The sequence below is a fragment of the Emericellopsis atlantica genome (assembly GCF_019669845.1).
Source record: "Emericellopsis atlantica unplaced genomic scaffold F5Z01scaffold_3, whole genome shotgun sequence".
Taxonomy (NCBI): domain Eukaryota; kingdom Fungi; phylum Ascomycota; class Sordariomycetes; order Hypocreales; family Bionectriaceae; genus Emericellopsis; species Emericellopsis atlantica.
In genome coordinates, this window is record NW_025764705.1 from 123,158 (window position 1) to 144,758 (window position 21,601).

The 21,601-nt window shown below is 57.0% G+C and overlaps 13 protein-coding genes across 13 annotated transcripts; 6 read left to right on the forward strand and 7 right to left on the reverse strand.

Moving 5' to 3' along the window:
* Nucleotides 1–113: 113 nt before the first annotated feature.
* F5Z01DRAFT_306139 (uncharacterized protein) lies at nt 114–1,174 on the reverse strand. Its single transcript, XM_046258906.1, has one exon. It carries the CDS (start codon nt 1,038–1,040, stop codon nt 567–569), a length of 474 nt encoding a protein of 157 aa, XP_046121765.1. The 5' UTR covers nt 1,041–1,174; the 3' UTR covers nt 114–566.
* A 299-nt stretch (nt 1,175–1,473) lies between these two features.
* F5Z01DRAFT_615920 (abhydrolase domain-containing protein 12) lies at nt 1,474–2,676 on the forward strand (the record flags this gene model as incomplete). Its single annotated transcript, XM_046260885.1, has 1 exon — nt 1,474–2,676. The coding sequence occupies one exon, from the start codon at nt 1,474–1,476 to the stop codon at nt 2,674–2,676; it is 1,203 nt and encodes a 400-aa protein (XP_046121766.1).
* A 295-nt stretch (nt 2,677–2,971) lies between these two features.
* On the forward strand, nt 2,972–4,257 carry F5Z01DRAFT_670506 (EXS family-domain-containing protein; the record flags this gene model as incomplete). The annotated part of the gene is made up of 2 exons (XM_046264572.1): nt 2,972–3,062; nt 3,113–4,257. 2 exons carry the CDS (start codon nt 2,972–2,974, stop codon nt 4,255–4,257), a joined length of 1,236 nt encoding a protein of 411 aa, XP_046121767.1.
* Nucleotides 4,258–4,819: 562 nt separating this feature from the next.
* Nucleotides 4,820–6,227, forward strand: F5Z01DRAFT_644336 (uncharacterized protein). Its single transcript, XM_046262766.1, has 2 exons — nt 4,820–4,842; nt 4,912–6,227. Exon 2 carries the CDS (start codon nt 5,015–5,017, stop codon nt 6,164–6,166), a length of 1,152 nt encoding a protein of 383 aa, XP_046121768.1. The 5' UTR covers nt 4,820–4,842; nt 4,912–5,014; the 3' UTR covers nt 6,167–6,227.
* Nucleotides 6,228–6,433: 206 nt separating this feature from the next.
* F5Z01DRAFT_670508 (NUDIX hydrolase domain-like protein) lies at nt 6,434–7,645 on the forward strand (the record flags this gene model as incomplete). The annotated part of the gene is made up of 3 exons (XM_046264573.1): nt 6,434–6,619; nt 6,686–6,902; nt 6,960–7,645. The coding sequence occupies 3 exons, from the start codon at nt 6,434–6,436 to the stop codon at nt 7,643–7,645; spliced, it is 1,089 nt and encodes a 362-aa protein (XP_046121769.1).
* A 64-nt stretch (nt 7,646–7,709) lies between these two features.
* Nucleotides 7,710–8,348, reverse strand: F5Z01DRAFT_670509 (Ctr copper transporter family-domain-containing protein; the record flags this gene model as incomplete). The annotated part of the gene is made up of 3 exons (XM_046264574.1): nt 7,710–7,827; nt 7,886–7,988; nt 8,087–8,348. 3 exons carry the CDS (start codon nt 8,346–8,348, stop codon nt 7,710–7,712), a joined length of 483 nt encoding a protein of 160 aa, XP_046121770.1.
* Nucleotides 8,349–8,708: 360 nt separating this feature from the next.
* F5Z01DRAFT_305729 (3-hydroxyanthranilic acid dioxygenase) lies at nt 8,709–9,784 on the forward strand. The gene is made up of 4 exons (XM_046258903.1): nt 8,709–8,906; nt 9,010–9,132; nt 9,185–9,260; nt 9,313–9,784. Exons 2-4 carry the CDS (start codon nt 9,101–9,103, stop codon nt 9,745–9,747), a joined length of 543 nt encoding a protein of 180 aa, XP_046121771.1. The 5' UTR covers nt 8,709–8,906; nt 9,010–9,100; the 3' UTR covers nt 9,748–9,784.
* F5Z01DRAFT_306346 (uncharacterized protein) lies at nt 9,785–10,895 on the reverse strand. The gene is made up of 2 exons (XM_046258907.1): nt 10,514–10,895; nt 9,785–10,461 (listed from the first exon to the last, which is right to left on the reverse strand). Exons 1-2 carry the CDS (start codon nt 10,609–10,611, stop codon nt 9,822–9,824), a joined length of 738 nt encoding a protein of 245 aa, XP_046121772.1. The 5' UTR covers nt 10,612–10,895; the 3' UTR covers nt 9,785–9,821.
* On the reverse strand, nt 10,831–13,860 carry F5Z01DRAFT_305926 (Cullin). Its single transcript, XM_046258905.1, has 3 exons — nt 13,670–13,860; nt 11,282–13,551; nt 10,831–11,228 (listed from the first exon to the last, which is right to left on the reverse strand). The coding sequence occupies exons 1-3, from the start codon at nt 13,736–13,738 to the stop codon at nt 11,051–11,053; spliced, it is 2,517 nt and encodes an 838-aa protein (XP_046121773.1). The 5' UTR covers nt 13,739–13,860; the 3' UTR covers nt 10,831–11,050.
* Nucleotides 13,861–14,740: 880 nt separating this feature from the next.
* Nucleotides 14,741–15,380, forward strand: F5Z01DRAFT_741256 (putative small nuclear ribonucleoprotein SmD1; the record flags this gene model as incomplete). The annotated part of the gene is made up of 3 exons (XM_046266858.1): nt 14,741–14,863; nt 14,953–15,002; nt 15,070–15,380. The coding sequence occupies exons 1-3, from the start codon at nt 14,850–14,852 to the stop codon at nt 15,378–15,380; spliced, it is 375 nt and encodes a 124-aa protein (XP_046121774.1). The 5' UTR covers nt 14,741–14,849.
* A 97-nt stretch (nt 15,381–15,477) lies between these two features.
* Nucleotides 15,478–16,437, reverse strand: F5Z01DRAFT_306412 (methyltransferase domain-containing protein). The gene has a single exon (XM_046258908.1). It carries the CDS (start codon nt 16,330–16,332, stop codon nt 15,574–15,576), a length of 759 nt encoding a protein of 252 aa, XP_046121775.1. The 5' UTR covers nt 16,333–16,437; the 3' UTR covers nt 15,478–15,573.
* On the reverse strand, nt 16,437–17,041 carry F5Z01DRAFT_306466 (uncharacterized protein). Its single transcript, XM_046258909.1, has one exon. The coding sequence runs from the start codon at nt 16,851–16,853 to the stop codon at nt 16,542–16,544; it is 312 nt and encodes a 103-aa protein (XP_046121776.1). The 5' UTR covers nt 16,854–17,041; the 3' UTR covers nt 16,437–16,541.
* An 86-nt stretch (nt 17,042–17,127) lies between these two features.
* On the reverse strand, nt 17,128–21,335 carry F5Z01DRAFT_679246 (kinase-like domain-containing protein; the record flags this gene model as incomplete). Its single annotated transcript, XM_046265505.1, has 9 exons — nt 17,128–17,183; nt 17,208–17,985; nt 18,035–18,098; nt 18,148–18,465; nt 18,521–19,447; nt 20,002–20,079; nt 20,103–20,507; nt 20,569–21,185; nt 21,237–21,335. 9 exons carry the CDS (start codon nt 21,333–21,335, stop codon nt 17,128–17,130), a joined length of 3,342 nt encoding a protein of 1,113 aa, XP_046121777.1.
* Nucleotides 21,336–21,601: the final 266 nt, after the last annotated feature.

A 21,601-nucleotide genomic window follows, 5' to 3' on the forward strand; every position in this document is an offset into this window, starting at 1 on the left:
GAAAGCGTCGTTATAGTGCGCATAGAAAGAGAGGGGCAGGGATGGGAGAGCAAGGATGTAAGTTAGGAGACGCCTGTACAGGTTGTTGTTGAAGGAGAGGATCCGATGATTGATACCCCACGTCTGCTAGTCGCAGAACGGCTTTAACGATTCTAATTCACCCGCAGAACATAGCAGCCACAATGTCAATAACATTTGTTCATTCATTCCTGCTCCATGAGGACGACCAAGACATGTGAGGTTGCGAAATGGTGTGGTGGCACGGATTGTGGGGTTTGCTGTACCATGTGATCCCGGCAGCCACCAATGTTCGCACACTGAGACTGGTGGCCTCGTGATAAGGGTCCTTGTGCATGAACAGCATCATCGTATCATTTTGCAGCTCGGCTTGTCCCCGAAGCCTGCGCAGTTCTGGCAGGGCCAGCGGGCTCCTCGTGGTTGGTCCAATTTCTGACGTTGTACGTAGCCTTGCAGCGGTGCACAACGGAGCTCGAAGTTTCCATTTGCCTGCAGGCCTTTTTGCAAGAGGGCATTCTGGCATTACAGTTCGAAAAAAGTTGACTGTATTAGACATGAGGCAGGTACTGCGTCCACTCAACGTGCACAAACGCCGATGCGTCAATCTCTCTCAACTCCATGAACCCTTCCACAAGCTGATAGACCCTCGCGATGCCATACAAGATGGCGATCGGCGCAATGCTCCAAAACTCCCACGGTAGCGGTAACGTGCTGATATCGCGCGGCTTCTCCTGCTCTTCCTCGTCGAGGCGGTCAAAGGTCGCTTGGCGAAAACGGGGGATGGCCGCTCGGTCGAAGAAGTACAGGTAGAGCATCTTCCAGCGTCCTAGCCGTACCCATGAAGCCATTGTCTCGAGGATCCAGAATGCGGCCGTGACGCCGAAGAGGATCAGGCTCGCGACGCGCCAGAGGATCTGCTCGGTGTACGTCGGGAAGGACATGTTCCATCCGGCGACGTGGAGGCCAGTGAAGACGAGTGTCGCGAAGCAGAGGAAGTACTCCTGCGTCCCGTAGGGGTCCATGGGGAAGCGGTCGTTGGGGATTCTCTGCAAATGCTTTCATGGGTGAGCAGACGACAATGGCGAGGGTATTGAGGTCTAGCGCTTAATGTTGCTATAGTAAGCCCCTGAGCGAAGCGTCCAATGCATTGGACGACGAGAACCCAATCTGGAAGCTGGCAATGAGCTTGGCCAGGCGATCCTGCTTCGGCTTGTCCGAGGAGACAGGCGCAGACGAGAATTGTGAGCTGTGACGAAGCACATACAGAGATGATGTCCCTCCCCATATGTCATGCAGATGAGGTTACACGACGCAATTTCGAACGCGACCATGGAATATGGCACAGGAACCGAGGGCCAAAATGCTACTTGGGGCCTCACTTCAATTTTACCGCGCGGTCGATGTGTTGTGGTCGTGCCGGTGACTCCTTTTGTCGTCAAAATTGTGACTATCAAGATGGGTGCCGCCGCAACTGCTTTGCAGTCAATAATCTACGCCCTTGCTGGCGTGGTGGCCCTCTATGCTGCCTTTGTAACCATTCTCACCGTGCCAGCGGTGCAAAACCAGGTCATTTACCTAAACAAGGTCAAGTTGACATGGTGGATGGACGTCAACTTCCCCGAGCAATGGGGTTTTCTACACAACCAGGTCACGCCCTTCACTTTGGACACACCCGATGGCGAGACACTGCACGCGTGGCATATTCTCCCGCCAGGAGCCTGGCAGGATCATGCTGAGGACTTGCTCAGTGAGCCGGCTGGACTGGCCCAGGACATCAAGTTGAGGAAGAGCTTCCAAATATTGAGAGACGACCCGGAAGCACTGCTTGTGCTGTACTTCCACGGTGCAGCAGGGACATTGGGGTCTGGCTACAGGCCGCCAAACTACAGGGCGATATCAGCAATGGGACCTCACAGAGTGCACATTGTCGCCATTGACTATCGAGGCTTTGGGACCAGCACGGGCACTCCTTCGGAGAAGGGTCTCCAAATCGATAGCCAGAGGTTGGCGACCTGGGCGATGGACGAAGTGGGCATCCCTCCAGAGAGAATTGTGCTCTTCGGACAATCTTTGGGGACGGCCGTGGCCATTGCCCTGGCGCACCACTACGCGCACCTTCAGGAGCCGGTCCATTTCAGCGGAATGGTGCTTGTCGCGCCATTCGCCGACGTCGAGCTTCTGACGGCCACCTATCGCGTGGCCGGCACGGTACCACTACTGGAGCCCGTCGCCAAGTTCCCTCGACTGCTGACTCTGCTCAACACTTTCATCAGGGACAAGTGGTCGTCCAAGACGCGACTGCCGGAGCTTATACGCCTGCACAACGAGGACATGGCCCGGCCTGAGTACTACATCAACCTACTCCACGGGGAGGATGATTATGACATCCCCTGGACGCACAGCGACCAGCTGTTCTGGCACGCCGTCAAGTCGAGTGAGGAGATCAGCTTTGAGGATCTCGAGGGGGAGAAGAAGGCGACCAGGCTAGAGATGGGAAGCGGAGGCTGGATGGTCGAGAGGAGGAGTGGGCGAGGCGTCATTCGCGAGGAGATTATGAAGTACGGACTGCATGATAGGATCATGGGCTATCCAAGCGTGAGCCTGGCAGTGTGGAGAGCCTTTGGCTTTGGTAGAAAGGACAGTCAGCACAACAATTAAATACCCAAGTTGCTGATGCATAGTCAAAGTCAGTCAGTGAGGATGACAGTGTGCAGCCCCTGACGAGGCTGACGTTGGCTGCAAATTTATGTGGATCCCCGCCAGTGGGAGACTCATGTCATGGCCAATGCTAAACTTTCGGGACCTGAACCTGGACACACCAAAATCTCCATCATCAAGCCATTGCGTCAAGGACACTCGCTGCCCCTCGAAAACCCAATTCTTTCTTCATCGCACACGATCGCTACAGCTATCGACTGGCTCCTCAGTCGCCCGATGACGACCAGCAAGCGGCATGGACGGTGATCCCGCGGTAGAGCCGGAGCTCGACTCCTTCAGCCTGACGTTCCCTCTACCGTACCGCGTCGGCTTCATCGTCACCCTCGGTATGTCCTCTCACTTCCCTGTCTGTCTAGTGCCGTCCTGACAGCCGTAGCCGTCTGGGGCTGGGGCCTCAACCTGCACTGCCTCTATCGCTGCAACATCGACGTGCCCTCGCTCATCAAGTACCCGACGCGCACGTCGCCGCACCACGTGCCGCATCACTTTACGACGTACCGTCTCGCGACCGTCCTCTCGGGCCTGTTTGGCGTCTCCATCACGCTGTTCTGGCTGCTGACGTGGCGCATACCGTCGCGCGTCATCGCCTACGACTGGCTACCCCTGACCTACCTCGTCGCGCTGCTCGCCGTGTTTCTCGTGCCGATCCGCGATCTCCCCTCGGCCGGCCGACGACGCTTCCTTTCGACGTTTCGACGCATCGCCATTGGCGGCATCGCGCAGGCGCAGGATGGGAAATTCGGGGACATCCTCATGGCCGATGTGCTCACCTCGTACGCCAAGGTGGTGGGAGACCTCTACGTGAGCATGTGCATGTTCTTCCGCACGGGGGGGTCGGCTACTCATCGCCCGGACCGGGACTGCGGAGGCACGGTCTTTGTGCCCTTGCTGATGGCGATTCCCAGCTTGATCCGCTTCCGGCAGTGCATCATCGAGTACTTCCGCGTCAAGAGGGCGCCGTACAAGGAGTCGACCGGCTGGGGAGGGCAGCACCTCGCCAACGCGCTCAAATACTCGACTGCGTTTCCCGTCATCATCACAAGCACACTGCAGCGCAACACCAGCGACCCGGACAGCAAGGCGGTCATGAATAAGCTCTGGCTGTTTGCTGTCCTGATCAACTCGCTCTACTCCTTCTACTGGGACGTCGCCAAGGATTGGGACCTCACTCTCTTCGCGGAGAAGAGGGAGCGCGCCGCGGCACATCACCCATGGGGCCTACGCGAAAGACTCATGTTCAGACCCGTCAACCTCTACTACGTTGTGATCGGCCTGGACCTGATGCTACGCTGCACATGGTCCATGAAGCTGAGTCCGCATCTGGACAAGTTCAGCGACTTTGAGAGCGGCATCTTCTTGATCGAGTTTTTGGAAGTTTTCCGGCGATGGGTGTGGATCTTCTTCCGCACAGAGGCCGAGTGGCTTCGACACAGTGGGACCGGCGGCCTGGGGGTGGATGATATCTTGCTCAGGAGTGTCCAGGGAAAGGACGACGACAGCGACGACGATGATTTGATTTAGAAGGCCATGCCACCAAGGTCGCGTCGGGTTTTATAGACTTGTGTATTTGGCGCTGCATAGACGGGGTTATTCTGGGTCTGGATTTTTTTTTACTCAACCATTTTTTCTTTGTTCGCCCTCTCTTGCTGCGAAAAGCACCCACGTGCAAGCGCTGATTGATATGGCAGCACATGAAGGTATTGGATGGCACGTTACCCAAGCCGCTCTGATGGACCGTGCTTGTCAGGTCGGACAATGCTCGACCCGTCATGAGTGCATCACCGGGAGGCTCAGGTTCCCCGTCTTGTACACCTGACAAAGTGGTTGTTCTCGTCAGCCTGCTCACGCTGCATATCGCAAGGCGCTATTGTTCACGGCCCATGGCACTGGCATACCGCCGTCCTTTTGGAAGGGACTGGCCGTGATTCAACTACGGTAAGACCATTCGTTCGCCAGATTAATGATGACTTGGTCTATTTTCGGGTGGAACCTGAGGGCAATCGCCCGCGGTCTAAAGGAAACAAACAATGATCACGGGGAACGCACAGATCATGACTCAACAGTGATCAAAGAAAAGAAGAAGAAAACGAGAGGGGAAAAACTAGGGTTGAGCTCGTGCCACTGGCGCTCTGAACAAGGGCATCAGGTTTCCCAATCTGACTGACGAACACGCAGCCCTTTGCGTCTCTCTCCTTGTCACGGAACAAGAGTAGATCACGAGGCCCCCATTTTGCCGTGAACAACGACGCCGCCCAAGGCGTTCTGGAACTTGTTCAGGATGGGTCTGCCTGGCTACCTCACCCTGAGTTTCACTCGTGCCGTCAACGTCCTTTTTCTCCGGTTGGGAATGAAACACGACTATCAGACAGGCAAGCAACCTGCGACTGCGAAAGCGAACATTACAGACAAGAAGGGAAAGACCACAAGGATACATCATTGCGACGACATGGCACCACGATATCCATCACTCGAAGGCATGGAGATTGCCATCCCTCCATATGATCATCGAGACAGCGGCTTCAGCATGGCGGAATACGAGCGGACGGCAACGGCAGATGGATACGATACACGGCCACTGCCACCTCTGCCACGCCCTCTGCGTGTAAAGAGCCCATCGTCTCTTCCGAGGTCAATGGTAAAGTCATCTGTGCCCCCGTACAGGCAGGAAACACTCGTTTCCGCATCAATACCATCAGCGTCGACGGTGACGCCAGGACACGGACGTTTCCCACAAGGCCCACCCGTACCGGACAAGCTCATCCCACGGAAGCCAGTCCCCATGCGTGCAATCAGTTGGGATCCCACCGCGAAGCCACTCCCCCAGACGCCGACGCGCGCATCCATGCCCATGGTCAACCCTCCGTCAGGTCACCGCTCTGTCGTCAAGGCGCGCAAGGTGATGGGCTGCGAGGTGGACATTCACGACTCACGGAGTGGGGCGCGAATACCCAGCGAGCCATCGAGAGTACACTCCCAGGACGAAGACGCACGACCTCGCATGGACCCTGGCGAGAGGCGGTTCTATGACAAGAGGGCCGCGCGGGAGTATCATCGTTTTGCGACAAGTATGGTGGACGAGAGGCCGTCCAAGCCCAACTCGACGCCTTCGCATGTACAGAGGGCCTCCTCGCCAGGGCGTGCTCTCGCGACGCACAGCGATGGCACCCCCAGACCAAAGACGTCGTGGGGGCCCGAGCGACCGCTCAGTGCTTTTGAGAGTGACTCGGAGGACGATGAGGCCGCCAGGCTCATGGCTTCCATCCGAGGATTTTTCTGCAACGGAGCCAAGTGTGTTGGTAACGATGAGGAGACTGGGGAACGTGGAGGGAGAAGTCTGTTTGGGAAGGCTAGGGAGTGGCATGCTGAGCGTACCAAGGCACGGCGGCGAGAGGAGATGAAGAGAGCGATCCGCACGAGCCATGGGGAGTAAAGGATGAGCGAGAGAATCAGTACATGTAGCTATAGTATACCCAGAGTCAATGAAAGTATGTATCCAGGAGTAAAATCGCAGAGAGCGAGTTGTGAATGTCGGTCCGTCCCGATGGCGGCGCCCCTCGGACCCCGCCCCCGCGATGAGCTTATCGATAGCCGCATGTCCGACTGGCTTGGATTCCAACCTCGGATGTTCGTCCATCGTCTCCAATTCCTCACCTCCAATAAATCACATTCACTTTCCCCCAATACTCGGGGAGTCACGATGCCTGCTGATTCCGACGCGCAGCAAGACCAGCATCACCCGCCATCGACTACCCAAGACCCCGCCCTCACAGAAGAGGACCTGGTCGCCATCCGGGCCACCCTCTCTGCCCTCCGCGACGACACCACACAGGCGTCCCTCTACTACGATGCTGCCACCATGGCACCGCTGAATCCCCTCGCTGCCGTTCGTCGCGTCTCCCGTGGTGTGGTGGGGTCTGACCTGAGCAACGGCAAGCTGATCGAGCCATAGGCTGCTGTCGCCCGTCTTCGCGCATACAAGCCACCGCCCTTCCCACTATGGGACACGCTCCCTGTCCGGAAGCGCGCCGCCGTCCTGATCCTCCTGTACGCCGACCGGTGGGGTGACCTACGCGTCGTCATTACCATGCGTGCTGCGAATCTCCGCAGCTTCAGCGGGCACGCAGCCCTGCCTGGCGGGAAGGCGGACACGGCGGAGGAGACACCGTGTACGAGAGCGCCATTGCTCTACAATGTCAATGGGCTAGAAGACTGACATCCCGTAGATCAGATCGCCCGTCGCGAAGCGAGTGAGGAGATTGGCCTCCCCCAAAACGACTACGGCCTGCCGAAGCCCTTCCGAGTCGAACCTCTCTGCACACTACCGCCAGCGCTCGCCCGAACCCATCTCGTCGTCACACCCGTCGTCGCCTTTCTCCACGCCGACCGAAAGCTACCAGGCGACGCCTCCCCCTTGGTCGAAGAGGCCATGATCCCCCGCCTGGACGCGCGTGAAGTCGCCGCCGTCTTCAGCGCGCCCTTTTACAACTTCCTCAAGCGCGACGACCTCCCCGTTAAGGGTGAGGGCGAGACGCTGCCCGAGGGTGCGTGGTACGACGGCTCGTGGATCCAGTGGAAGGACGTCCCCTGGCGCGTGCACAACTTCCACGTGCCCGTCAACAACCAGCGCGTGTCCACGCCGCGCCGCGCGAGCAGCAGCGGGCAGGGCAACCTCGCCGGGAAGCTGGAGGAGGAGCAGGCGAACGAGGGGCGCTTCAAGGTCTGGGGGATGACGGCGCGGGTGCTCCTCGACGCGGCGCGTGTGGCGTTTGCCGAGACGCCCGAGATGGAGCACAATGAGGACTATGGCGACAGAATGATCATTGACATTGCGGCCAAGGACGGTGTGTTTGAGGAGGTTGCGCATGCGGATCGGCCCAAGGACTATGACAGCGAGCGAGGCAAGATATGATGATGACAGCGTTCTATTTGTTCATTTCCATGGTAGAGAATCGTGATAAGGGAATAATATTGGTCTAGTGGCAGGCATTGTCCTTGGTGGAGGACGTTGTCTGGCCAAAGACGACGTACCCAATGAATGCGCCCAGCGACACGGCAATCATCACCCAGCCATTGTACGTCATGAAGATGAGCCTTGGAATCATTGTCAGCGGTTCGTAGTGTCCGTCAGGTGTGTGTGTCTTGCACTTACATGAGCATGAACGCGTAGAAAATCTGCAGCGCGTACAGCAAGCCCTTGATCAGATGCGCCCTCTGCTCAGCCTGGTTCTGGTTCTGCCCTGCGCCCACCAACGCTGTCGTCTCAGTACATGCCTCTCCAGCTTCACCACGCAGAAAATTCCCCTTCAGCAAGGGGGGCTGACTGACAGCGGGGGGCGGATGTGCTACTTACTGGGGATGGACTGGATGCGCCGCGCGGTGGCGAGCTCGTACTTCTTGGACAGCGCCCGCAGGCCCTCGTAGCCGGTCGCGAGGAAGACAACGGCCACGAGGGAGAAGAGCAGGGAGGGTGTCGAGCTGATGCGCCACTGGCGAAACACGATACAGAGGTTCTCCGTGTCCCATGTGAACAGCATGTTCATGCTGCACTGGTTGGACATGTCGCCGTGGCCTCCGTGCATGTGGTCACCGTGGTCCATCTGAGAATGGTCCATCATGGCGCAGTGGTCGTGCTCTATACGTGCGGTGGTTCGGGATGGGATGGGATGGATGTGTTCAACGTTGGGAGAGGAGGGGAAGACAGATGAGGAACGAGGAGCTGGCCAGATTGTTGAGACAGACAACTTGCTCACGCACTGGCGTGGGGTTTAGGTGGCCTGGTCTGGGCACATGATACGGGCGTAAGTTGCGTGGTGCGTATCTTCTCGAGGTGGCGGACGAGGCTAATTAGCCTTACTTACCCTGTAGCGCAGCGCCTGTTTCTGGCGCGACGCAGACACTTACGATGGCTGGCCTTGGGAAGAGACGAAGGTCACAAAACCTGGCCATGGGATCTAGAGGACCCCAGAGATACGAATCATACAAAGATTAAATCGAGAGCGGGTAACTGAGAGTGGCGTGAAGGCATTAGCGCAGGAGTCGTTTATAGGCGTGACATGATTATTGCAAGGTAGATTGACGTCTGTGACTCTGAAAGCGGCTCCCATGAGGGACACGAGAAGGAAACAAAAGTACTCGTTTCGAGGTTTCGCTACTGTATACATAGTGTTCAAGTTGAGTCACATACACCGGCATCATACAGACAAACCCCTCCTCGGACCTGGTTTCGGTCGATGATGCCTTGGACCCGTCAATTCCGAGCTGACAAACTCCAAGAATATCTCGCAGGTCACTTCAATACAACGGAAACTCAAACCAAAGATCTACTCTTTGAGAATCATTACACACATACAGAGCCATTCCAACCATGCTCGGCCCTCCCATCAATCTGCCTAAATGGTACGGTACTGCCCACCCAAGTGTCCCGCACGCCCACTAACAGAAACCCCAGGCTGAGTGAGAACTCTCACCTTCTGCAGCCGCCCATCAACAACTACTGCGTGTACAATGAGGACTTTACCGTCATGGTCAGTCAAACCCCATCTCGCGGTACACCGCAGCTGTGCTGACACGCCGCAGATTGTGGGCGGGCCCAACGCCCGGACCGACTACCACATCAACGAGACCCCCGAGTACTTCTACCAGTACAAGGGCGCCATGACGCTCAAGGTCGTCGACGACGGCAAGTTCAGGGACATTATCATCCGCGAGGGCGACATGTTCCTCCTCCCCGGCAACACGCCGCACAACCCCGTCCGCTTCGCGAACACGGTCGGCCTCGTCATCGAGCAGAGGCGGCCCGCCGAGTCCATCGACCGCCTGCGCTGGTACTGCAGCCGCTGCGGCGAGGTCGTCGACGAGTCGGCCTTTCACTGCACAGATCTCGGCACCCAGATCAAGCAGGCCGTCAACGCCTTCAAGGAAGACCAGGAGAAGAGGACGTGCAAGAAGTGTGGTGAGGTGGCGGATGCCGCCCCCAAGCTTGGGTCCATCCAAGATCCCAACCTGGAGTGATCTGTAGTTGTAGCCATCAAAGTCTCTATTTGTATATATACCCAGTACATGTACAGTGCCACAAAAGCCCTCCCCTACGTCTCGTGGAACGTGTACGAGCTCGGCGACTCCTCCACCGGAATGTCAATCTTGCCCTCCTCAATCTCCCTTCCCCCAACGCGCACACCCGCCCTCATGACATCCCCCGGCTGCACGGGACCAACGCCCGCCGGCGTCCCCGTGAGGACAATGTCGCCCGGGTGCAGCGCCATGACCTTGGAGATGTCGCTCAGGATGCGCGGGATCCGGTAGATCATGAGGTTCGTCGACCCCTGCTGGCGCGTCTCCCCGTTGACCTGCAGGAAGAGCTCGACGTCCTGCGGGTCGGCAATCGCCGCCTTGGGGATCACCCGGCTCATGGGGAGGAACGTGTCGAAGCCCTTGGCAATGTCCCACGGCAGACCCTTCCTCTTGGCCTCGTCCTGCGCGTTGCGCGCCGTCATGTCAATGGCGATGGCGTACGACTGGATCGCCGCCAGCGCGCCCTGGGTGTCGTCGGGCTTGAGGTCGCGCACCAGCTTGCCCATGACCAGCGCCAGCTCGACCTCGTAGTGCATCACGATGCCCTTGGGCCGGAGACACGCGCCCTCGCCGGGGAGGACGATGGAGGACGGTGGCTTGAGGAAGAAGAAGGGCTGCTTGGGCTTCATGTTGTTGAGCTCCGCAATGTGGTCACTGCATTTGTCAAGTTACTATGAGACCGACGCACGATGTTTCTCCTGCTTACGCGTAGTTGCGGCCGATGCAGACGACCTTGCCAGCCTGCTTCAGCGCTGATGAGGCCTGGGGGGCCATTGCGGCCATTGTGCGTCGAAAGGCGAACATCTTGGGATTTGTGTCGCTACAAACCCTTGGAAGCAGATCCGACGCGCGTTGAATTGTGTGAATGCTCAGTATGAGACCGCAGAAGTTCACGCGCCGAGGATTGGGGACTTGGTCGCTCGGTCGGTGCTCGCTCGGATATATCCGCACACTGAGGCTGACACTTTTCGCCGATCACTATTTTAGTCTCTCCCCCAGAGGTCAGGCATCCACGTTCGATTCTCACGTCCATAAAGTACCTAGGCAGACCCAGCCTATCCTTTCTTAAGTATAGAAGCCGCTGCCGAAATTACAATGCTGCGTGTATCATGCTGTATAGCCTCACTGTACAAAGCGCTATGCTGTCGTGACTGAACAGACTCCATGCCGTTTCCAGGCCCCAACGCCGTGCCGATTCCCCTTTTATATGCACCAGAATGAAACAAGCAACTGCGCGATGCGTCTACGCTACGTAACGGTACATCGAGGGGGCGCCGTCCTCGTCGGGCCGCTCGAGATACTCGCGTGTAATCAGGTCCTCGATGCGCTTCTTGATGAGCGACACGTCCGGCTTGAAGCGACCAACGAGCACATTAAGCACTTCGCTCACAAGCTGCGCGTGACTCAATTCTTTGCGTGACCTGGACAGGGGTCAGTATATAATAAGCAGTGGCAGACAAAAGACATAACGTACTTCATGATCCTCACAATGGCTGCGTCCACAACGTGCGCGCGACTCTGGTTCGCCTTATCTTCCGTCGTCTTCCTCTCGGTGCTGTCCTCCACCTTGGACACCGCATTGATCAACGGTGCCTTGATGCGGACCGTCTTGCTCAGAAACGAGTTGTTAAAGGTAAACTTGTCGCCAGGCTTGATCGATTTCGTCAGAGGCTCCTTGGCGAGCACCCGGGACTTGGGCGCCACGGCAATGGCTGTGAGGGTGCGCATCAGATCATTAGTGGAGATGCTAGTCTTAGCTTGTATCTCCTCAAAGGACAGCGATGCGCCGTCCTCCAGGTCGTTGAACAAAAGCAGGACAACCATGCCAAAGGTCGGCACGTTGATCTCGTACCGTCTCTCCTTGGCCAGCGCGCCCGACTTACCGGGAATCGCTGGAAACACGCACTTGACATCGGCGCTGCCCGTCGTGCCGATCCACGTCAGCTTTCGTCCGTTACGACTCGAGAGATAGAACTGCTCAAAGCTTGCTTGCAGACGCGACACTTCTCGGGGATATGTGCAAGTCACCCGCGACTCGGCACCGATCTGCGTGGACCGGCCCATGACCTCGGCGGGCCAGTAGTTGGTCGTGAGGACGCTGATGTTCAGGTCAATGGTCTTCTCGCCCTCCCCTGCGACGTTCATGTGGTCACGGTAGCCCGTCGTCAGCTCGGACGATGTGACCAGGTCGCGGAACATGCCCTCGAACTTGCTGGTGAACTGCTGGCCGAGCTCCTGCTTCATGCGTGAGATGATCTGCTTCTCGACATCGTGACTCTCTGACTTGTTATGCAGCAAGCGGCGGGCCAGGTGGCGCTGGTAGTAGGTCTGGAACAGGTCCCTGTCCTGGAGGTACCTAATCAAAACAATGGCCTTCTCCAGCACAATGTCGACCTCAGCCTCTGTTTTGCCCCTGATGCCTCGTTTCAGGTTCTCGTCAATGAACAGCGAGACGTACTCGGTACATCGACTGAAGACGTTGATGAACTCGGTGAAGCTCTTGCTCACGGCGGCCTGAAGCACCAGATCCTCCTGGAAACACTCCTTGAGGATGGCGTCAAACTTGTCCTTCAACCGCAACACATCGTCAACCCATCTAATGGCGGCAGCTGTCTGTTGCGCGGCGGGGTTGAGTGGCTTCTTATCGCCCTCGCCACCCTCTTCACCCTCCGCTAGGCCCATGGAGAAGTCTATGCCTTTGAGGGTTTTCTCAATCTCGTGCCCGAGCTCCATCACCCGGCGCTGGACAATGTTTTTGAGTGCCGTCTTGTCCTCGTCTATTCGGCTGACCAGGCGGTAGAGTATCGAAAGGTCGTTAAACTTGTCGTTATCGATCATCCATCGCAGACCAGTGACATCGAGGGCCAGAAATTCGTCCAGGTGACTCTTGATAAGGTGGTTGTCGATGGTTTGGTGAACCTTGGGCAACGTCTCCAACTCAATGGTAGTGCCACAACGATCCGTCTCCTCCCCCAGACGCCTTTCCGTGTGTCGTAACCAAGAACTGGCGTCGGCTTGCCGCAGCAAGTGCTCACACTCGGCCTTGTAGTAGGCTTCGCTGGCCTCGATGAACTTTGGCTCAAAGAGCACCAAGTACAGCTTCTCATGTTCATTCTCCAGCTGGTTTTGGAAGAGGCAGCTCAGCATCCTGCTGCAGCTGCGGATCAGGGTCCTGTCAATGACATCGCCCTCTCTTTCCATATCAATTTGGTCCAGTATTACCGAGATTAGGATATCGACCACGGACCGATCCGAGGTGGCGTCCAGCTTGGACTGCAGGATATGATCTCGGAAGAGGGCAATCGTTGTGGCAAAGATCGAGACGCGATTCGGGTCGGCTTGCGTGAATCCGCGGTCAAGGTACATAAGAATGTCCGCGGTCATGTTCATCGACATGTTATGATCGTCCCACGTGTCTCGAAGGCCCTTGAGAAACTTCTCTCCCGTCTGACGCCTCTCGTTCGCCGACGTCGCCGCGCTGCGGTCTTCTCCGATGTTGACCAGGCTCCGCGTCACCAGCTGCTCAATCTTTGGGATGACATTCTCGGCGAACCACTCCTCCTCGAACTTTGTGACCCGATTGTACAGCTCATCTCCCTTCTTCTTAAGAACGATCTTGTAAGCGGCCCGGTATAGCTCCTCGAACGATAGTCGACTGCAGTTCTTGTTGTGGATGTCCCTGAGAGCTTCGCGAAGAAGCTCCCAGCATGCGTCGAAATCGGCCCCTTCGGCTGGGGCATTTGGCTGTTGGCGCGAAGCGTTAGAAAAGTTCAATCACAGCTTCACGGTCAGGTATGGGACGGAAGGGAGACGCCAGATCTTCGTGCGCCAAGGGTTGTGTAGGGACGTTGGTGGAACTTACGCGAGCAATGCGGCGAGGCGGACGGATGCGAGCACCTCGCGCGCCCGAGCCCCCTCGCCCAGAAATCATGACTGTGGTGCTCTTTTATCTCGCACTCGATCTCGGTCGTCGATGCAAAGAAGTCTAGCTCATCCGTCGCATGTGTGAACGTTGGAGGGGCTCCTTGTCGGTGGCGGGGTGACGAAGACTGGGGTTGGAGCGGATTTGCGCAGTAAGAATGCAGAATCAAGTGGTGCTGAACCTGAGGCAAAGGGAGATGTTTCACCTGCGCCAATCGCGTCGAAAAATACTCGAGTATGATCGGTTTGGAAGAGTCACGAAGAGGTGAAGCGGATGTTGATCGGCAGGATCCATGACCAGGGCTTATCGATAAGGATTCGACATCCGCGGAAAGTCAGACTTGCACCACATGCAATAACGAGCCACAGCCTACAACTGAATCCACAAAAAAACGAAAAAGATCAAAAGACAGACAAAAAACATACAACAGCCGGTATTCGCTGGTCGTCACCGACCCAACTACTAATCAGCCCCTCAGCGGCTTGACTATGGGAGAGCGGACGGGATCCCGTATTTTCCACTGGGTATGGTCGTATGTGGTAGATTATGCCACCACCAGCTTCTATAAAGATAGTATCTGCCACACAATCTTGTCGTCACGATCCAAGTCGCTTTCCCTATTGAATTCACGTAAGCTACCTCGTACTTACTACCAGAGTCTCCGCTGCTAGTAAAGACAAACCCGCCTTCTGAGTCGTGCCTCATTCCTCCTCATTGCATGCGGTGCGCTGCGGGTATGATAGCTGTCGGTCTTGACGTGATCACAGGAGTCCATCGTCCAGTTCTACAACCTCGACTATGGCATCGGAAGTGTTTTGCTAGAATTGCCTGAACAAATGAGTTACCTTGAAACTGGAGCTTTGTGATTTATCTCTACGCTCCCTCGTCACCTCTTGTCCGTGAATTCATCATCTCCAACATGGTCGTGGGACAGACCCACCGCATCTAGTCCGCGTCACGTGCTATGCGCCGGCGACCGCAGCTACGACGTACCGACCGACAATTTGCAGCGACAAAGCTCCAGCCTTGCGATCACGAACGCGATTGCTCGACCAAGCTATAACGCACTCCTACTTAATACCTCTCTGCCACCCACACTTTGCGACATCAAACCGCCACAATGAAGCTCGTGAGGTGAGACTATCCCGGAACCTAGCAAATTGAGTTTTGCTGAGCGCTCACCTACCGCAAGCACCGAGCCAGAACTGACAATGCGCGCCCAGGTTCCTGATGAAATGCACCAACGAGACGGTGACCATTGAGCTGAAAAATGGTACGGAAACCGACCCTTGAACACCGCCTCTCCAGTGCAGGCCATAAGTACTTACTGACCGACGCAGGCACCATCGTCCACGGCACCATCGCGTCCGTGTCGCCCCAGATGAACACAGCCCTGCGCAACGTCAAGATGACCGCCAAGGGTCAAGATCCCCTCTCCCTCGACACCATGAACATTCGCGGCTCGACGATCCGCTACTACATCCTCCCGGACTCGCTCCCCCTCGACACATTGCTGGTGGACGACGCGCCGAAACCCAAGAACAAGGCCCGCAAGGAGGCGGCGGACACGGGCGGTCGCGGCGGACGTGGCGGCCGAGGACGCGGTGGCCCACGCGGGCGCGGCAGGGGACGTGGCGGGCGACGAGGCTGATTGCCCATGGAGATCTGACGATGCAGGAATGGTACAAGGGGGGGTGGGTGGTGGTGGTGGTTCATACAATGGCATCTGGCGTTTGGGGACATTTTGTATTCGGGCATCACGAGAGACAGAAAAGAAATTGGAATCCGCACGGATTGGATTGAGAACAATGTATTCCCCCGATATAGCCAGCCCGCTGGTGGTATCATGCACTGTCTGACTCCCTCCATATACGGACGACTTGCAACTTCTCGCGCCCGGCCGTCTTCCCACTCGACCCGACGGTCTCAGCCCTCCACGCGGGCCCAAACCCACGTATGCGCTGCTTGACCTGCTCGGGCCTGTTCTGGGCGCAGAACAGAATGTAAGCGCAGCCTTGGGGCGAGAGGATAGCGGACAGCGAGTCTATGAGCCGATCCGTCGTTTCCATACCGTCCTTGCCACCGGCGTATGACAGGGACAGAAGATATGAATCGTCGTCGAATGACGGCTGCTGGCTCGGTGCCGGCTCTGGCTTGAACTCGTCTGGTTGTAGAGGCATCTCCGAGGTAGGGACATAGGGCGGGTTGAAGATGAGCACGTCGATCTCGTGGTCTCGTATGGACGTGGTAAGATCGCCCATGCTCGAGCCCAGATACAGCCCGTGTGTAGATGGATTGTCCCTCTCTGCCCGCCTCGCGGTTTCGACGGTGGCCCTGCACGCATAGGCGTTCATGTCCACACCCGCCGTCAGGATCCGTCTGGTGCCAAAGAGTGTTTGCGCGTGGGCATTGACAAAGCCTAGCACAACGCCCGAGCCCGTGCCGATTTCGACGACGAGTGGCACATTTTCTGAAAATCTTTCTCGCAGGAACGCTCGTTCTGTGTCAAGAGAGAAGGTGTCGAGGAGTAGGAACGAGTCTTCGGCTGGTTCATAGACCCGCTCATATGGTACATGTGAGGTGTTTGGCGTGGGTAGGTCCATGCCAGGCAAGGTCCAAAACTTCGACAAAGCGGTCAGGTAAAATCTCTCTTGTCTTTCTTTGTGGTATTATAAGATTTGTGTCGCAGCAATTCGGAGTTCTGCTAGTGGTGAGTCGCTGTTGATGAAAATTAAAGGTTTCCTGATGAGAAGTGGGTTGATCGCTTTGGTGGCCAGACCCCGAAGCTCGACCTCGAACCATCGATTACCTATCACAACACAACACAAGCATTTCCAAACTTGACCTCGCACCCAAGATCATCCTTTTCCGGTCCGATGCCCCATTTGATGCCTCCTCCGTAGCTTTCCACCACTCGCATCATGTGCGGGTCAAACGTCCAAGGCCTACATTTTGGGCATGGCCGACTCTTGGTCTTGAACAGTTTTGCCGCTGGGTGGAGGTGACTACCGCCTGGGCTAAAAGTGTTGCAGGACGTGAATGTCATTCCCGGGCCGCATGGTTCGGTGATGACAGCCCAGGTGTGCTTGCAGACGGTGTGCGTGAAGAGAGTGGTAATGCACATGGCGAACACGGTCCTTGGGGATATTTTATAGCGTTGGGTGCAAACTTTGGTCTGCGAGGTCTCAAAGGCATCAATGTATGTCTGGCATACCTCTGCGTGAATCACAGTGGCTTCTGGTCACCTGTCGCTCAGAGCCGTATCAAGCGGATCTGACTTGCCACACTACGCGACAGTCAGTCACACATACATTAGGGACTGCGATGGCAACCTATTCAACGGTGGTATGATGCCTTTTAGTTTCCAGCGTGATTGCCGTTCCTAGCTCCATCACGAATCAATCCTCCTCGGTCTGGGTGACACCCCTGAACGAGTCTTCCACCGAGAACCCTGCTGTGTCCCTCGGGGTGCTGCTACCTTCGCCCGCTGAACCGTCGTCATGATCATCCGATGCGACCTCACTTGGCGGGAGCAACTTGGCTATCAGCACCTCCATCCGAGCAATGGACTTCTCCATGCCGTCCAACCGAGAGGCAACCCCGTCGAAATCTTCCGTCTCCGCAAACGAGCCCCGAAGCTTCCTTCGTATCCCCGGAAATGTCGAGTCTCGCCGAGAAGGGGGCTGCGAAGTCGGCACGCCCTTGCTGAACTCGCTCGTCGTTTGGCGGGTGAACTGTCGGCGGATGAGATGCCGTGTCATGTCGTCGTCCACAGCAATGTCCTCAAACACATCCTCTGGCGGCGCGAGCTGAAAGACCGCTTTCAGACTCTCCTTGCCGGACAAGTTCCACACCTTGCGGAATATGGACTTGTCAGATGGACCCCTCTTGCCTCGACTGGGCCACAGCAGACGCCGCTCCGCCACGGCAATGACCAGCAGCACCGGGAGGTTGATAGCCTTGACCGTAGCTACGTGGATCTTGTGGAACCAGCGCGGGCTGACCACAAACTTGAGTGGCAGGAGAACAAAGACGGCCAGGATGTTGAAGGGCGGCTGGTACGCAAAGACGGCATCGGCCTTGACGCCTTCGAGGGTGAGGACGGCTTTGCGGAACTGCATCTCGGCGACGGCGTTGGAGGATATGTTGCTGAACGTATTCGACAACATTGATACAAGAATGGTCAGGAAGAGGGTGTTGCCCAGGAAGGCAAAGGCCACCATGAGACTCGGTCCCAAGATCTTGTGGAACTCAGACTACATTTGTCAGTCTGTGTTTCTGCAGTTTCTGTCCCGATTGACTTACAGAGCGCCGGATACCAGTGCCGTCCAATCCAAACCAGATGTATATCATCCATTCCGATATCGTCCTGAACCGTCAGTATGAATTCGTACCATGGAGCACTCATATATACGTACACCAAAGGATGTGCGCCCTCGCCCAGCCACAGGAGCGCAAGCAGAAAGCCAAAGAAGCACCAGGCACTCAGCGCGGTGAGGGCAAAGAAATCCGCCATCATCGACCGCAATGACAGGAATATGAGGTTATCCGATAGCAGTGTGAAGGCGAGTCGGGGAATGACAACCGGCGCCGCCAGGGCCAGCACGTCGAATGCTTGTTCGGCCGGGCCAATCTCGTCTATGCGCCACCCATGGAAGCGCAGCACGAGATATACAACGTAGATGACGATGAACGCGACATCCAGAAAGGACCAGAGGTTTTGCGTGTATACGTTCCTGTGATGCGTTAGTCAAGTTATCTTCAAGCCTTTCCAAAACCTCTGCAGCATACCATCCATGTGCGAGAAGAGTCGCAAACTGGTCCAGGCCCCAGCCGAAGGCGTACACAGCAAAGACAGTCTCTAGGAGGGTGATCTCGTACTTGTCTCGGGCTACCATGACACCAACATACAAGCCCAGGAGGATCGCAAACTGCATCGCCTCGAGGATATTCCGCGTGCGAGGCACGATGAGTCTGTACTGGTTGAGGAGTGGCGAGTCCCGCGGTTCATACAACGAGATGGGTTTGAGCTTGTAGTGATCGGGGATGATATCCCAAATGGTCGACGGCGTGTACACAATCCGGCCCTCGTAGATGGCGTTGACGACCTTTTGGCACGTGGTCGAGCTGAGAAAGTGCTTGCTCTCCGTCAGGATCGCCACCTCGAGAGACGGCAGCGTCCTCTGGTGCGTCCAGGCCGTCTTGCGCTCGGCCTCCTCGCGCACAGAGGGGGGTGCGCCCTGAAAGGGTTCGAATCCAGCCACGAGGATGTGTGCCAGGAGCAAAAGGCCCTCGCTCCCCTCGTGGTCTTCGTTAAAGCGTCGGAGGATGCGGCTGGCGATGAGCTCGCACAGGGTGGCGCGCGTCCAGTTCACATTCTGCCTGTTGGTGAGGTGCGCCTGCTCGTCGAGAAAGTTGGCCCTGTTGACCAGCAGGCAGTACACAATGGAGATGTCGTCCAGCTCGTAGAACTTATCCACGAGGGGCCTCACCACGGTCACGTTGATCCTGACGTCGGTGAGCTGCTTCAGGCTGAGATAGTCCTCGACGACGCTGACAATGTCGCGTCGTATCCGGTGAATCGTCGTGTAGACGGGCAGGTGGCTGTGAGGGTCCGTCCTGCAGCTGTATATGGGGTCGCCATTCTCGCCGTGATCCGTGTACAGCCTGCTCAGCAAGGGACGGCGCTCGTCTGTCGGTGCAGCTAGCACGACGCGCCTTTGGCGGCCGGACATGCGGCCAGAATCCGATTCTGAGCCGATGGGCAGTCAAGCGGTGGATGCGAGATGATGGGAATGTCTGAGAGACAATCTATATCTGACGCGAGGTGACTGGTGATGTTGAGAACTGGAGGTGGCAGGTTTATAATTAAATTAGATGGACTATGAAGTCACACGTGAAAGTGCCGGGCGTCAAGTCGCAGCTTAAAGTAACGCCAGGCCTAGTAAATCAAGGCGGGGCACCCTAGGCCCTAGGCTAGGGACCAGGCATTGTAGCGGGCGCGGCCACTGAAACTCCTCCCTATCTTAAGGTAGCCATCAGCCTGAGTGATGTCAGGTGGGGGCACGAGAAGCTGACTGACGACTGGATGGGCTGCTAACACCGGCCAAGTTTCATGGGGGCCGATAACCCACGTCAAGGTGTGCTTGAAGACCATTGTCGGACGTATTGCAAGCTGAGAAAACACATGGATCACTGGTGAAGCAAATTGACATCCCATTGGCACTGTAAAAGGCACCGGTAACAACTGGAGTTGAATCACAGTTAGTGACTTGGCATCTGGCACAATGAAAGCTGAGGGCCATGAAGTCAAGCGCTGCGCTACAACAACATGAAGCCATATTTGTGGTCTAAAGTCACATCTAATTATAACCGCGCGCTCTCCCCCTTCCTGGCCTTCTGCGCCAGCTCCCAGGCAAACTTGGCCATGGGCGTCCTCGTCACCGCGTGGTGCTTGGCCTGCTCGCTGCTCGCCTGCCGCGCCGCGTATCGCGCCGCGATGCCCTGGCAGACGCCCGCGAGCTTCCAGATGTTGAACGCCATGCCCCAGCCCAGCTCGTCGGGCGTCGGGTCCCAGCGCTCACCCGTGCCGGCCGCCCGGGCGGCTTCCTCGCGGTACCACGCGACGATCTGGTCGGGCTGCGGGAGGCCAGGCGTGCGCCCGGGCAGGAAACCCGAGGCGTCGTAGGGGGTGGCGCCCGAGTACTGCGCGGAGTAGAAGTTGGTCATAAAGTTGCACAGGTCGGAGAGCGGGTGGCCGACGGTGGACATTTCCCAGCTGTGGTGGGTTGTTAGCATTCGATCAAGATGCGCGAGACGAGACAAGAAGAATTACGTACTCCAAGATGCCAATCACGCGCGGCTCCGTCTTGTGAAAGACCAGGTTGTCAATCTTGTAGTCGCCATGGACGAGGGTGGCTCGATCCCGCGGCTGCAGCTTCTCGTTCTTGAAGAACCGCACCAGCTCCTCAAAGTGCGGGAGCTGCCCGACAGGCTCCTTGGTCTCAATGTCGACCGCCTTGGCTTGATTCGAGCAGATGGTCGTCCACGTCTGGATCTGCCGGTTGTAGAACCCCACCGGCTTGCCAAACTTCTCCAGGCCGACCTTTTTGTAGTCCACGGCGTGGAAGCGCGCCAGCGTGCGGACAGCCTCCTGCCAGAGCTGGGACCTCTCCTCGGCGCCGACGCCCGGCATGGTAAAGTCCTCAAAGATACGCCCGTCCAGAAACTCCATGACGTAAAAGGGCGTCCCGATCACGCTGTCGTCCTCGCAGAGGCAGTACGTCTTGGGCACGGCCACGTCCGTGTTCTCGAGGGCGTGGAGCACGCGGTACTCGCGCTCGACCTTGTGGGCGGTCTTGGAGATGAGCTTGCCGGGGGGCTTCTTGCGCATGACGAACTTCTGGCCATCGGCGGCGATGACTTGGTATGTCGGGTTGGACTGACCAAAGCCAAACTACAAGGGCCGTGTCAGCAGCAGCAGGACAAAAGCGTTTCGACGACGAACCTGCTTCAGCTCAATTGGCGTCTTGACAGCGGGGACATTGTCGACGAGGTACTTTTCAAAAGCCCCTTGATCAATGGGCTGGCGCACGCGTCCGGCCATGACGTCTTTCCGTTGTTGGTAGGAGGGAGGGAGGCTTCCAGTCGTCGTGGACAGATTGGTACAGCGTACATGTAATGAGGTCGGGCAAGTGGCAGCGGCCTGGGAAAAGAATGTCGGACGGGGAGATCAGTGTGATCAAGGTCAGTCACCGTGTGCCTGGAGACCAGGTGTTCCCCATGTTGCCGTGCCGTGGGATGTCGAGGAGGATGATCTGCTCGGCCTGGCTGTGGCCTTCAGCCGAGGTCCAGGGCGCCAGCAACCCCGGA